General features: G+C 33.2%; 1 protein-coding gene across 1 annotated transcript in view; it reads left to right on the top strand.

The window, feature by feature from the left end:
- The first annotated feature begins 935 nt into the window (after nucleotides 1–935).
- The window catches only part of LOC145302445 (uncharacterized), a 92,582-nt gene continuing 77,026 nt past the window's right edge, over nucleotides 936–16,491 (top strand). The window contains exons 1-2 of the mRNA XM_080144656.1: nucleotides 936–1,083; nucleotides 12,593–12,697. Of these exons, the coding sequence (XP_080000782.1) occupies nucleotides 12,598–12,697 (100 nt within the window). The 5' untranslated portion in view covers nucleotides 936–1,083; nucleotides 12,593–12,597. The remainder of the gene's footprint in view (nucleotides 1,084–12,592; nucleotides 12,698–16,491) is intronic.

Raw genomic sequence — 16,491 nt, 5'->3', positions numbered from 1 at the left:
TGATATTCATGGCTAATGACACGTTAATCTAAGAGCTCTTCCTTCAAGCTCATTGGCTTAACATTTACAGGCAATATGAACTGGAACAAATATATCGATGACATTGCGAAGGCTGTTGCAAAGAAAGTGGGTTCCCTCTATCCTGCTATAAGATTATTCACACCTGTGAATATCATGTACCTCTACAAAGCCACCATTCGCCGATGCATGGAGTATTGTTGCCATATCTGGGCTGGTGTATCTACCACTTGTCTCCCCCTTTTGGACAGGTTCAAAAGAAGAGTTTTCAATCTAGTAGGTCCTGCACTGTTCACTAAGCTCCAATTCCTGTCCTATCGCCGCAATATTGCACCCCTGTGCTTGTTTTACAAGTATTTTAATGGGACTTACACCAATTAAATTATTGCATTTGTGCCCCGTCGATGTATATATCCCCGACACGCCCGTTAACAACAAAATAACACCTCTATATTTTTGATGTCACAAAATGTTGGAAAGCCTTTTACTCTAATAGTTTCTTCCCTCGGACTGCTAGATTTTAGAATTCGCTCTCTGCTCCTTGCTTCCCTTACTGTAGTGATATGCAGAAGTTTAAATGTAATGTAAACCGACATCCGCTCATCTTTCTTAAACATGATCTCAAATAGTAGCCCCTTGCGCCAAAGTGGCAACATGCCTTGTTTGGGGTAAACATCAGTAAAATAAAATAATTGTTGAACATATGATGTTTTCTTTCCTTTCCAAAAAATGTCAAATTTATCTCGAACACAACTGGTCACACGCATGCCCCGATTTTAGGTTGCTTGATACACAAAGCAGACACTTCTCTCGGTCAAATGTCACATACGCGTCACCGATTACACTCCCTTCTCCCTATCCACCCATTACCCGCGATAAACTTGAATCGTTTCGTACCTTCATAATAAACACTTGTCTCTTGTGATCACTATCTCGCGGCATTCGTTGAACTCGATGGAAAGATTCGTACTGAGATTTGCCATTTTACCATAAAAATTAAAAACTATTGTTTTATAAGAAATAAAAAAAGGAAATCAAAAACGGAAAATACGCCCAGGCAGTCTTGTAAGTATGATGTATATCTTTGCAATTTATTTCTATTTCTTTGTTGTTTTTTTTTTAAACTTGTCTTAAATATTGCTGACTACTTTGAATGTTTCTTGTTGTTCTTTTGAACATTACGCAAATTTTGAGAAAACGAATTTTCCGAAAGTTCAGGTTATTCTTTTTTATCTGTTAAAATTTTATTTTGTTTAAAATCTAAATGTAAACAACAAAAAAAAAAAACATTAACATGTTCTAGAGATAAAATATAAATACGCTTCTAATTTTATGTTATGCAGATTTGTTAATGGGTAGAAAAATATCATTTCAAATTTTAGTGAAAAGAAACAAGCACTTAACTTTTAATTACATTTTCCGATTTTCGACCTTTCAGAAAACACTTCCATGTTCAATATTTAGTGCAAAGGAAAGTCAAATTAAAGTAATAATTTTTAAAGAAATTTGGACTAAAAAATGATTCCTATTCAAAAATTAGTAAAATTTGAAAATTTACTAACTAAATATTTTTTTGGTTTCAATAAAATTGAAATTTACATTTTAATGTTAGCTGTTAAAGAAAAACTCCCAAATTTACAATTTTCCGTGATATTTTAAAATTATCGATAAAGTTAAATATAATTAAAAATATAAACGATTTCAACTATAATGAAAATGAAAATGTTGAAGTGGATTTACGAAAAAAAATGTATTTTGCGCAAATTGCATAATTTTCGAAGACACTTTTCCACCAACAAAAACACGCAGTTATAAAACCACCTATGAATCCCACAAAACTGGAAAAACAATTCCAATTGATTTTGAGTCTGTTTTAAATTTTCAACATAATCTTCTTCAATAAGTCGTTCTCCTTACGATGCGTTCATTGCAATCGCCTTTCGATGGATTAAGTTGATCTGTAACACTTAAGTTGGAAATAATATTTTGTCGATCTGTCTGCCATGCTTAAGTTTTAAATACGATTTTTATTGTTCTGTTACGTGTATACCTAAAACAGTAGTTTTGTTAATCTGTCATGCTTACCCTTTTTGTCAGTCTGTTAGCCTTCAGTTTTAAATAGCATTTTTCTTAATCTACTAGTCTTCAGTTCGAAATAGCATTTATGTTAGCCTTCAGTTTGAAATAGCATTTGTCAGTCTGTTAGCCTTCAGTTTTAAACAGCATTTTTGTCAATCTACTTATATTCAGTTCGAAATAGAATTTTTGTAAATCTACGAGCCTTCAGTGTGAAATACCATTGCGCGAGCCTTTCCTAGCCTTACACAAAAACATGCGTTCACATTTCAAGCCATATTATTTGTCACATGCATACGCGCACACAAACATACGCGCCCACGTCCACACACGTACATATATATTCACGTTCGCGTACATACACTCACATTCACGTGTATATACACACACGCTAACGTATACACATGTACTCACACACGCGCACACGTACGCACACAGACGGACAACGTCACTTCCCCTTTCAAAGGAAATACACACATGTGCAAAAGACCACCGGAAACAAGTATAAAAGAAAGAACAACAAGCGGCTTCTTTCTTTTCCGACCTGCCTTTCCGAGGTGGTTGGTCGGCGCACTAACTGCCGCCGTTTCGGCAGGTGCGCGCACGCGCGTACCTCACGCCATTTACTACTATGTGGGACAAAAGGCCAACAGACAGTAAGTACACTCTTTCTCTCTCTATCAACTACTTGTGCCAGAGAACACCACTGCGTAGCTGACGGCTAACATGGCGCCCAGTTTAACTGATGTCCACCCTCTATCCTTTGTCTTTTTCTACACGCTGGACTATCATTCTCATTTCTATTATATTACTCACTTCTTTTCCCACGCGCGAACAAACAATAGTAACCCGAACGTGAGATGAAAACACATTTCCTTTTTCCTTTTATAATACCAATCCCGCAACAAACGATGGTTACACCCGCGCGGACATGAACACGTGTTATATCTAAAACATTTATTCTTTCAACAGTAAATAAACGACACGTTTATCTTATCCATCAATTGAGGTTTTGTTTCCTTCAATTCTATTCGTTTCATTATTTTTCTTGTAGCGAGTTAGGGTATTTTATATCCTGGTCCGCAACACCATTTTTGTTTGTTAGCCTTCAGTTTTAAATAGCATTTTTGCTAATCCACTTGTCTTCAGTTCGAAATAACATTTTTGTTAATCTATAAGTCATCAGTTTGAAATAGCATTTTTGTCAGTCTGTTAGTTTTCAGTTTTAAATAGCATTTTTTGTTAATCTACTAGTATTCAGTTCGAACTAGCGTTATTGTTAATCTATATATCAATAAAAGTGAAATTGTCTCTGTGTGTGGCTGTCTGTGTGTGTACATTTCCCTACTAAATTACTCTGTCAATTTTCAGTCTACAGACTCTAGATTTGACATAAGGGGTATTGAGATTTGGGAAAATCTTTTCAAGCGGTTTTCGGCCAGAAATTTGGCTGCCAAGGATTCAAAGTTCAACGATTTGACCTTTGAAAACGCTACCAAACTCCTCCGCCAATTTTGGGTCCAAATATTTGAAATTTTAGACGTAGATTATTTGGACATGGATCAAACTTTTTAATTTAATTTGAGCCCAATACTTGGAAAAATAAAAAATTTGGCTGCCAAGAGGTCAAAGTTGAAAGAGTTGACCTTTGCAGACTCTATTAAACTCCTCCGTCAATTTTGAGTATAAACACTTGAAATTTTAGATGTAGGTTACCTGGACATGAGTCAAACTTTTTAATATATATGCATATGCACATATGGTTATAACGATTACATAGGGCCCTAGCAAAGCTGGACTGATCTGCTAGTGTGTTTATAAAAGTAGAATATTTTATGTACATTTTATAGTGATGCATGTGTTGGAGACCCTTCTCCACTACGCATGCAACCATGTTGAATAAATATTTCCTTAAGAACACACGAAAATCAGAAACAAACGGAAAATAACAATGAGAAAGAAACGCTAATAAAGAGACGTTTGAATGTACATGTAAACACACACACACACACACACACATATATATATGCATACATAATACATATATTTTTCACGAAGAAATATTTAGAGACAAACGTAATAAGAGCATAATAAAACATGATCTATAAATAGGGGTAAAAATTCAAATAGTTATTACTAACGTAACCGTCCATATTACACACAATCAAAATAAATATGAATTGCTAGGGTAAACACATTATAGAAGATGCAGTGGCTATGTAAAGGAAATGCAATTTACTTTGTATTTCAGGGAAACTATTATTTATACAATTGCTGTATCTGGTAGAAAGAGGTCATGCTGAAATGGCTAAAAGAACCACAGTTGAATATCTATTTCTATCTTGTAAAGAGAACGTTTGGTCATAAACATGTTAGGGTTGTCAAAACTATGTCAAGCTATAGAGCTGAAATGGATCACATCCACTCAACTTCAAGCTTAAACAAGAAAGAGAATATCGCATAACATTGCGAATCGTTTTTGTACTTCAAAACTGTAAAGTTTATTCTCACAGTGCGTTAGTATAATTCAGTGGAAATAACTCGAACATATTTTTTTCTTTTACATGGTAGTCACCACTTATCAAAGCCCAGAAGCCACTCAGGGATAAGGGTTATTACGTGCACGGTAACCAATGGGATAATATCGTAGTAATCCTTAGTAACTTACTTAAGGGGGGGTATCAGGAATTTGTTTATGTTGGACTTGAAGACACCCAAGTTGTAATCAGGTGGGAAACAAGCAAATGGAAAAGCGTTCCACAGGCGTGCACTTTTAAAAAAGAAGCTTTGTTCATGGAATCTACGCACGATTTAGGCACAGATAAGGAGTGGGGAAAATTATTGACAGTGGTTTCAGCTAGACGGATGTTTTTCGTGAAAGATAGGCGAGGGGGACCAGAGATTAGAGCTCAGACGAGCACTTGCCATGGAAATAACGATAAACAAAGACAGGCTTGCAACGTCTCTTCTGTGGGAGAGGTTGCAGGGAAAAGAAAAGGGCATCCCCATTAAGCTACGAAGTCTATTTTGTACTCTGTCAAGGCAGGATAGGCTGTTTTTAGCAGCTTCTGTCCAGATGTGGCAGCAGTACTCCAATCCTTGGGCGTACTTGGCTAGGGACATAACTCTGAACTTACTAGGCCAACACTCTACTTCAAAAATATTAAATGTTTATTCATTAAATTATCCTATTTGTAAACATTTTAACTTGAACTTTTGCATACATATTACACATTTTTACATAAATTTCAAATAATTTGTATTTCTAAGCCACCAACAATTTGATGGCGGAACTCTATCCAAGTATCGAACATTGATTTGCTACAATGTTTGATCATCACTAAACACATATGCAAGTTTAAAGCAAAGTTTGCTATAAATTTATTAAAAAAGAAGTTTTGATTTATGACAAATTCTGAAATATTCTTTCTTTTTTTTCAATCAAATTCACCTTATTTGTAGAATGATATCCATATGACGTCAAAATGGTCTTCTTTTTTACAAATATATTTAATTTTGTTTTAAATATCAGTTATATTATTTGTTCCATTTCGTTTCTAAAAAAACAATGGCTACCACCTGTAAAGGAGGCCCGTATAAGGAATTAAAATAAATGTTTCACAATACCCAACCACACTTCTTGTAAACTGCCATTGCTTCATTTCTGTGACAAGTCCATTACTAGAAAAATATCACAATAAGCAGAGAAAGGTGTTATTTCAGAGTTTTTTTCTGATTGATCAACCAAGGTTTGTGAGTCAAAGCTATCCTACTATTTAATCCATAACTGAATGAAGGATATATGGATTCATAATTTTTTCAATGGTATTAGTCAAAATAGTGCAGTAGACGTGAAAGAACGTTCACTTGACCTACCGATCCCACAAAACCACGTCATTCCTATACCAATCATTCAAGTTTATAATTTTATAGTTATCTTTTTACGGTCATAACATTATACATTATTTTCGTTTTATCAATTTAGAGTTGAACATTAATCAGGTACGCTAAAGATAAGTGATATTTTTGATAAGAAGTGATTTTTTTCTTCAACAGACTTTATCGTTTGTCCTTTGTAATTAAACTATTTACCTGATCAATGCTGCAGAGTTTGATTTGATCATAGGAGAAGGGGAAGGAGATCCCAAGATTAGAATATTTCAAACAAAACAATTAAAGATTAATCTTCATTTATTTCATTTTTTGTCTATAGGGTGCACCCCCACCCCAGCACACTATAACAAGAAATTTAGTACAATTTATTTGCACGTCCATATGCGATTGTTTGAAACGGAAAACAATTGGTGCTTCTTCGTTATTAAAGCGAAATTCGAAAAATCGAAATATTAAATAATAATAAAAAAACATTGGTATCTACTTAATTGCCATGTCACAATGCATAATGAACATATCCAAAAATTACGAAAAACGATAAGGTAGAGAAGTATTTATTAATGAAAATAATTTTAGAAACAAGTAGTGAAATTTGAAGTTTGCTAAAAAAAAAAAAAAAGCTGTAAAGTGCCAATCGTAAAAAGTGGGTAATTTTTTTCTGATATCTAAGAGTAAATTTTCAGTTTTTAAAACTGTTTTCATTAATAACTAATTTTCTACCTTATCGTTTTTTGTAATTTTTGGATATGTTCATTACTGTGACATTAAGTAGATACCATTTGGTTTTACTTGGAATTCAATATTTCGATAACTAAACTGACCATGTTCAATGATAGAAGAGATATCAAGGAGAAAAAATGGGTATGATAAAACCATCCCCCACCACTAATGTAGGCGGGACCCAGGGGGAAAATTCTATGCACGTTCACACCGTTTCACGTAGAGCAACCAAATTTGGCAGGATAACCCACCATGAGGAAGGAAAGGTTACACTGCTCACTTCCACCAACATGGATGAGGCTCCAGGGGGTCACTTATAACTGGAAACCCTGTGCACGCTCACCATGTGTGTTTTATGCTCGTAGAGTTACCAAATATGGCAGGCTAATCCATATCAGCACGTGGGAAGTTTTTGACAGGTTACACCACTCATTCTCACCAACAGAGTGAGACCATCACTTATAACTGGGAACCATATGCATGGTCACAACTTTGATGTAAAGGGGGGGATTTACAGATTGCATCGCTCATTCACACCAACAGAGATGGGCCCCATAGGGGTCAATTATAATGGGGAACCCTAATTAGTGTTCATACGTTTATATCAATAAAGATTCCTACTACTGCTCCTCATGTTCATTTGAGGGGTTGCTTTGGTTTTGATACCCCAAAAGTTTGACCTATCTCTTTAAACCCACATCTCCTTTTCATAATCTTTCATCCTTTCATAAGAGTCCATTTTTTGAAGGCTCTTTTCTAAACCAGTCAATAACAGGTACTTCTGTTAGTAAAACTAACAATCTGCACTAACTCCGTTTTTTTTCCTCGGTCGTTTAACATTCAGATGGTCGTTTTCTTCCACAATTTTAAAAATAAGAAAGATTTGAAAAGAGTTTTTATTTTTTATTGTTCATTGTTGACATCAGATTACTGTCGAACACATCTATCTTTAGCGGGCTTCCCATTAGTGTCTATGGGGGCAGGAATCAAATAAGCATCTCCTAACATTTTCTGATCAGTTCATCGTATTTATCGAATGTTTGTTTTTATTTTTTAAACATTCTTTCCTTAGCAACAACACCAAATGTACATTTTAATAATTGACCCACCGAATGTCATAACTTACAACCTGTCAAAAATAAACGTCTTGAATTTCAGATGCGACAAAATTTCACCTTTCATATTTCATTCGCCAACCTTGCTTTGAGAAATCTACTTTTGTAGCAACCACAGCCATCATCATTGACGTGTATGCATTACTTTTTATAGAACTAAAGTTTTCAATTTTTGAGATGAGGATTGATAATTTGTATTATTTGAACTATTTAGGCTACTTTTTGATCTTGAATGTTATCCTCACAGCATTTTGGCTGATGAAACCTTCGACAGGCAATAGTAAAAATACAATTATAAATTTGTCTTCACGTCTAATGTGAATAAATTCCTATTACGTCGTTCATTTAGATAATCTGGCCATACGCAATTCGAATTTTACTGCTCTTGCCTCACCATCAACACTTATCTTATCCTTGAGTAGACTCCGGGCCTTGATAAGTGGTGACTCTCCAAGTAAATTTCCTAACAGTTATTCTTAGCATTCTGACTTCTATTGTAAGATGTATATAACCGATATTTTAAATATTGTACAGTATTACGTTTAATTACAATTATTGTCATTGTTAATATTATTACTAAATCATTATATTTAAATTGTTATCCATCCAGTAAATCTAAATTAATTAAATATTCTTTAGCTAAAGCCTCCTTAATTATATTAAAAATTCTGATTTTTTCCGAACTTAGTTTCTTTTTTGGGTAAATTATTCGCAGTAACATTGTTAAGCGTTTTTTTTTTTATTTTTTTTATTTATTATGTGGATATGATAATGCATGGGTTAAAATGTAAATATTTTGCACATGAGAGGAGTGGTTGCGTTAAGGAGGACAAATTTTAAAGGACAAAAAGTCGAGTGTTTAGCAGCTGAAAAATACACATTGAAGTTAAAATTTGATCCGAATTATGGCGTCAGTAAACATGAGAACTGTTTATTTCTATTTAGATTACAAGATATTTTGACGAGAAAGTAAAGTTTATAAAATTTGTGAGTCGGATTTTCTTTTAGAATTGGAGTCGTCATGTTATGGGAAAGTGTTAATTATGATTCGAAGGTCGGATTATTTTATTTTAATTTTATATTTGAAAGTCAACAAGAATATGAAGGGCTAGTTATGTCTTGCCATGTACGGAGGGCTGATTATGTCTGGATGCGTATTAAGGGCTAGCTGTGTCTAGCCGTGTATTGAGGGCTAGTTATGTCTGGCCGTGTATGGAGGGATAGTTATGTTTGGCCATGTAGTGAAGACTAGCTGTGTCTGGCTGTATAGTAAGGGCTAGTTAAGTCTGGCCAGGTATGAAACGCTAAAAATGTGCTGATCTGGATATGGGACTATATGATGTAACATAATTTCAAGGTCATGGGTGTGTGATTTAAAAATATAAGCACAATGATTTGTATATGAGAGGTGTAGATGTGTTAAAAAAGAAGGATTTTGGAGGACAAAGAATCGAGTGTTTGGCAGCTGAGAGAACATATTGAAATTGCAATAAATTATGGCGTCAGTGAAAAGGAGTGCTGTCAATTTCTATTTAGATTACAAATAATACTCGTTGGAATATCCTTAGATATTACTTCAGATAATTTGCTGTTTAATATGATTATTATCAGTCCCTAATGTAAATGAAAATTACATACCATAATTTCATATTGTAAAAGAGCCACTAGTGCTGGTAGCAGCAGTAGCAGCCGCATTACACATATGCAAATGAACGAGCCGGTACACAACATGACATAACAGTGGAAGAAGAGGAGACAAAGAAAAAGAAATATATGCACCATGTGGGGAGAACCAGAGAATAAATTATGCGCCAGGAAAGATGAACGTTTGGCCTGTGATCGCGAGAGACTTTTAACTACATGGCAGACGACATAAGCTAAGAGAATTTTAAAGCATGGAGCAATGCGTTATTTTGGAAAAACCATGAATAAATGCATTTCATTTCAACTGAAAAAGTTGAATCGAATTTTTTCCTGTTGTTTGTTTCCTCTCAGACACAATGTGCTGGGTCCGAATGTTATCACGGTTGAAGAAGATTAACGACTACCTTACATTATGTATGACATGATCACTATAATAACTACTTACATATAAAATTAATATTATTACCAAACAAAAATATTTAACTGATCAATTTATAAATCATTGCGCTACGTTCCTTTTACATTTTACGACATACTTTTCAAGACACCTCTTAACGGCGACTTTCTCTTTCCTTCTAATGTCTAAAATTTTAGCGGTTTCCAACTTTCAATCTCATTGTTTTTTTCTTTTTTTTTCTTTTTTTCTCACTTTGTATAAATCGCATCAGGCATATAATCATATAACATCTCCAAGGAAGAATATCTTCACAGATATTGAATTTTGTGGCACTCATTTTTTTTTTTAAATTCTAATTTATTATGTTTAAGAAATTTATAATTTAATACTCCAGTCAATGAAACACCTTGACATTTTATCGTATATCTGGGGATTCATTATTGCAACTATTTTTCACAAATATTCAAATATATTCTAATTTTATTTTCAGATTTCATAAGTGATTAATATCCTTTTTTAAAATTAATAATGAAAATCAAAAATTTAAGTGTTAAATAATTGTTTTTATCTTCTAAATGAATGGATTTTTTCTTTGATGAAAAAACTAAGTTTAAAGAATTTTTCTATATTTTTCTATATTTTTTATATTTTTGTACTACTTGAAGTTATTAAACTTGTAAAGTATGGAACTTTACACTTGTTTATTTTCATTTTCTATCTTTTATATATATATATATATACATATATATATATATATATATATATATATATATATATATATATATATATATATATATATATATATATATATATATATATATTAGACTGCCCGTGGCCCGTTGGGTCAGTACGTTATATTAGCTATGGAATTTATGTATGAGCGTGACGCTTGTGACGTAAAGAAAATAATTTTTTTTTGTGTACATAACAGAAACATTTCTATGAAAATATATTAGAATGAAAAAAGAATATAGATAGATTTCTGTAAGTCGTTCTGTTTATTATAATTGATTATTTTTGAAAAAAAATTACAGTTACTGAATTATAAGCGGTTGGCCATACTTATAGGTAAATGTGCATTGAAAAGATACCATAATACTTATAGTTAAATTTAAATTTTGATATATCTGCTTTTTTTTACATTGTTCATTTCTGTATTACGTTTAAGTTATTTTAAACCCCACTCTTCCCATGTTAAATAATAATTTCGAAATAATAACGTTAATATTTCAGCGTCCCAATCGTTCTTTTGTTTGTTTGTTTTTTCACGTTTAAATTATCCAAATAAACAATTGTTAATACTGTATGCTTTTTTTTTTACTTCGTTCACTTCTGTATTACGTTTAATTTATTTTAAGCCCCACTCTTCCCATGTTAAATAATGATTTCGAAATAATAACGTTAATATTTCAGTGCGCAGGTCATGCGCGCATGCGCAATCGGATGTCGTAAACCGGAAAGTGGGTTACATACATCGTTATAAGGTCATTTGAGTTTTATAATTATATATATATATATATATATATATATATATATATATATATATATATATATATATATATGAGAAATAAAATTTACATAAAACTTTATATTATATCAGTAAGTAAGGAAAAAACGAAAAAGAGAAAAATAACTTTTTAGGCGATGACATTTCGGAGCTAAATGCTTCTCACCAGAAGAAGAGAAAAGCTAGTATTATACAAAAGCAAAAATAGGCTTAAGAACATTTAGTTTATGAATGAAAACGATATCAAATATATATAAGAATATATCAGTAGGAAAAATCTATAAGCATTTATTAGTAAGACGAGTAAAAAGAGAATGGAGACTACGAAATGGGAGTAGAGAAAACATATAGTAGGGGGAGAGGTAGATATAAATAAGAAAAACGAAAGTACATATAATGAGAGGTGAAGGAAAAAGGTAAAAGCAGAAACAAATAAGAAAAAAGTCCAAACTTTATAGAGTTTTCCAAATAAGATCCGTGTAGTAAGATTCTTGAAAATAAGGAAAATAGTTCAAAGTGTAAGAATCTCAAATATGTGTCTGGGGTGAAACATCATCAAAAGAATTTTGTGTGTTGGCAAATAATCCGTTAATATCGGATAAGCACGCGTGTTCGAATATCAGTGTGTATAAGCAGGAAAATACGATATACATAGCAAAAGCTGATTATGTTAAGTTCAGCAGAAAAAACATGACTCCATAAGATGTCGTTGAATTAAAAAAAAAAAAAAAAAAAAAACTGGATCGCTTTATGTTATACCAGCAAGCTGCTAGGCGCTGCCCGGTCGTAAAATACGCATAAATATTATATTTTAATTAATGCAGGATTCTTATTTATTCTAAACAGTTAATACTAACATAAGAACATTGAATACAAACACTAGCAAAGAGAAAACCTAACATGATCTTTTAGCAGGGATTTGTACTTCGCACTGTACTTTTATGGCCTTTGATCCAGTTTGTGGGTGATAATCTGTGCTGCAACCCCCCTCCCCACCTGAAATTTATTTCCAGGTTAAAAACGATTGCAATTTGGTTATTTTGAATCATTTTCAAATCTAATGATGGAGAACAAGTGAAATCGTTTCGCTTTGAAAATGTTGTCTACAAAATGTATTATTGTACGTTTAATTATCTATGCTTAAATGTTTTTTTTTGTTGTGATATAATGAACATTAAACCAATATTTGAGCTTTATTTCGCGTATTTGTTTCTTTATCAGATGCAATGGGTCACTTGCAGCGAATTGTTTTCTTTCTTTTGGTTGTCTGCCATACCATAGCAGACGTTAAACCATCTTGTACGCCATTGGCGCCTAAAAAAACAGGTACGTAATAAGCTTCTTTCTTTCAACAACTACAAAAAATCTTTTCACCCACCGATTGCTATGACAAATAATACTTTATTGGAGAGTAAAGAAGGTGGGCTCCCTTTACCGTGCTAGAAAATTACAACAGAGAGTATATTTTACAAAACCACAATTTGCCCATGCATGGAATACTGTTGTCACATTTGGGCTGGTGCATCTCCTACTTGTCCTTTAGCTTAGTCATAGACAGAATTTAAAATAAAATCTCAAATTTTATAGATTTCACACTACCAACCAAGCTCCAAACTCTGTCCCATCACCACAATGTTGCATCCCTGACCCTGTTTTATGAGCACTTTAATGAAATGTGTTCTGATGAACTTACACCACTTGTGCCCCATCGATGTACATACTCCCGACTATCCTGACAAACAGCAAATTCCCACCCTTCTCTATTGATGTCTCTAGATGCAAGAAAACCTTTTATTCTAATCGATTTTCCCTTAGACTGCCAGACTTTAGAATTTCCTCCCTGCTCCATTTTTCCCTAACTGTACTAACCTGTGAAAGTTTATATGTAACCTGAACAAATATCTCAATGTTCAACTTTCCAAAATGGCCCGTTGGACAATCCCAAATAGTAGCCCCTTACTTTCCAGCACAATATGCCTTGTTGTTAATGAAAAAGAGTAAATAAACTTTCATTCATAATTATCAACTTTCTACAGATTTTTAAAAATGTCAGTCATACGTATTCACGATTTCGTCAAGTATGTGTATAGGAAATCTCTATATAAATAAAGTAGTCACAGAAATTTCCCTCTGGACAAAAGTATTGTAGATTTGCAGCAACAGATGCAACATACAAATTCAATACATCTAGGCTAATAGTCACTATCTTATGTAGCTTTCAAAACACTTTTTTTTTAGATACATTCAGTTATAATAATAAAATACTACATTGTATCCTACGAGCAACACCATCACAATCGCAACGTCTATAGAGGAAAGAGTCCTTATTTTTCTCTCTAAATATTTAGTCCTACCACTGCTACCAGTTGTCATCGGGACGAGTTCTACATGTTCCACAGATTCTGATTATACCGACCATAACTGGCTCATACATACGTAAACCTAACATAATCTTTTCAATTTCCAATCCATAAATAATAAAGACCCCCTCACCAAAGTTCATATATTCTCATTGGCTGAGCTCTGAAAATTCTCATATTATGGAATCCAATTCTTCCCTTTCTAAACGAACGGTTTTTAAAATTAAAATATTGGCGTCACTAAGAGACATTATTTCCCCCAGCGTAAAGTTCATTTAATGCATAAGTCATTACAGTCATGTGTGTGTGCGTGCGTGTGTGTGTGTGTGTGTGTGTGTGTGTGTGTGTGTGTGTGTGTGTGTGTGTGTGTGTGTGTGTGTACATATGATACAAATCACTCTAATAGTTGCTTTGTAGCTGTCGGACTGCTGTTCGCTATTATTGTACGGAGTCCACACTGTGTGTAAAGGGGTTACTCTTCTCCCCCTCTCTCTCATTGCATGTACTTCCCTTCACTAATGGTTCTTATTATAATTTGTGCATGAATGTGTTTGTGTGTGTTTTATCGGTTGAGCATGCGTCTGACAATGCAATAACATTTCTTCTTCTTCTTCTTCTTCTTCTTCTTCTTCTTCTTATTCTTCTTATTCTTCTTATTATTATTAACTCATTTCTGTTTTTTCTTCTTTTTTTCTTTCTTACACAATTTTATTGTGTCGTTTTTTTTAAATATATTTTTATTTTTTAGTAATTTATGTTTGAGTTGGATGCTAGCTGTTAGTCTATTTTTAAATTATTCGTAATATCCCCGATTATGGCCTATGCCCTGCATAACCTATGTGTAAACACACGCGCGCGCGTAGATACTCATGGTAAGGGTAAAGGAGTTTTCTAATTAATCTGTACTTACATCTAACATTTTAATAAACAAATTATGCTGTAAGAACTCGATTTAATCTGAATATTCTATCTAAAAGCATATCACGGTCTGACTTCTGTATAAGTCCCATAACATATGAAAATACAGATTAGTTAACAAAGCCTCCTTCCCAAATAATAACGTTGGAATACAACTGAATGCGATCTTAAATAAAGCCACGGTAAAATTTCAGCAGTAAATGTTTTATATTTGTTTGAATAAAATTCAAACCAAAACTAATTGACCGATAATTATCAATTTTGGAACACAGCTGCTAGGCACATACGAGGGACATCTAAATATGATCTATGATTATTTTCCCCTAGTATTATGAAAAAGAGTTGGAAGCACTTCTTAAAAATTAAGGATAATATTTATCATATTATCCAATTGCTCCATTTACAGATGAACTAGCGGGGTGGGGGAGAACTAGGCTTTGTAAAATACACTTAAATATGATATTTTGATTTTTCCAGATTTTGTATATATTATTATAGAGTCGTGATTTCAAAGTAAAAAGAAATGTATTTAGATGCTATCAGTTAAAATCGAAACCGAAACTGTAGTATTCAAAGTTGGTGACGTTACCACTCTACGAACGTGATACGCATATAAAGTGATTAAAAATAAAAAAATTTAAATAAACTAAGATGAATGTACAAAATGTTTAAAGATTTTTTCAATTTTGACCCCTTAAAAAGACCCAGAAAATAAATAAATATATATATATATATATATATATATATATATATATATATATATAATACTAAAACTCTGTCGTTCTTGGTTGTTTGCTTGTTTGCTTGGGCAATATCCTCCTCCTCCTCCTCCTCCTCCTCCTCCTCCTACTACTACTACTACTGCTACTACTACTCTGCCTCCTCTTCTTGCTACTACTATTACTTCTCCTCTTTACAGCTACTACTACACCTCCTCTTACTACTACTACTACTACTACTACTACTACTACGCCTCCTCTTCCTTATCCTACTATTACTACTACTGGTTGATATGTATTTTCCCTACTACTACTCTAAACAGAATGACTCATAGAAATCTATGTATATGTATTTTTTTCATTATATATTTTAATTATTATAGTAAAAAAATAATTATGACAGCCCCTTTAAGAAACTCTTTCTTATCGTTGAGCACTTTCAGTTGAATTAAAGTCGGTCAATTTAGCTCTTATGCATAAATCATCGTATAACGATTAGATCACAGTCTGACTGACGTAAAGAACATCTAAAATTAAAATGTTTAAATTCAACGTTATTTCATGCGGTAAATGGTAGCCGAATGGATACGGTCTCTGCTAATCGAGCCAGATGGTTCGTGTTGCCAGGTTCGAATCGTTTGACTGGTGTTAATCGTGACACCCTGCACTGAAGATTCCTGAAAGGATGAAACACTAGTGTCTGTAGGTATTTAATTATTATAGTAATATATATATATATATATATATATATATATATATATATACCAGACAACCACCCCAGAAAAACCAATTCGACTCCTCCCTTGAGGCTCGCATTAAAAAATATCCAGGAAAGATGATATAGAGTCTTACCTCTTAGTAAACTTCCCGAATATCTTAGCATTAAGCGAAACAAACCTACACTCCTTAATCCCCTCTAACTACTTTAACATGACAGGATATCTCTCTCACTGTCGTAAAGACTTGGATAGATATGAGCACGGATTTGGAGTCTATATTCAAAGCATCCTCCTTTTAACTAGAGAGCAACGTCTAGATGTTCAGGACTTTATGTTTTCGACTAGCTTTTCATCACTACGTTAGTTATTATATTTTCTCTACCATTCTCTTTCAATCCAGGATT

This window comes from Euprymna scolopes, chromosome 2 (genome assembly GCF_053919585.1).
Source record: "Euprymna scolopes isolate OS-2025 chromosome 2, ASM5391958v1, whole genome shotgun sequence".
In the NCBI taxonomy this organism is placed as follows: domain Eukaryota; kingdom Metazoa; phylum Mollusca; class Cephalopoda; order Sepiida; family Sepiolidae; genus Euprymna; species Euprymna scolopes.
This window is presented reverse-complemented; position numbering and strand designations above follow the sequence as displayed.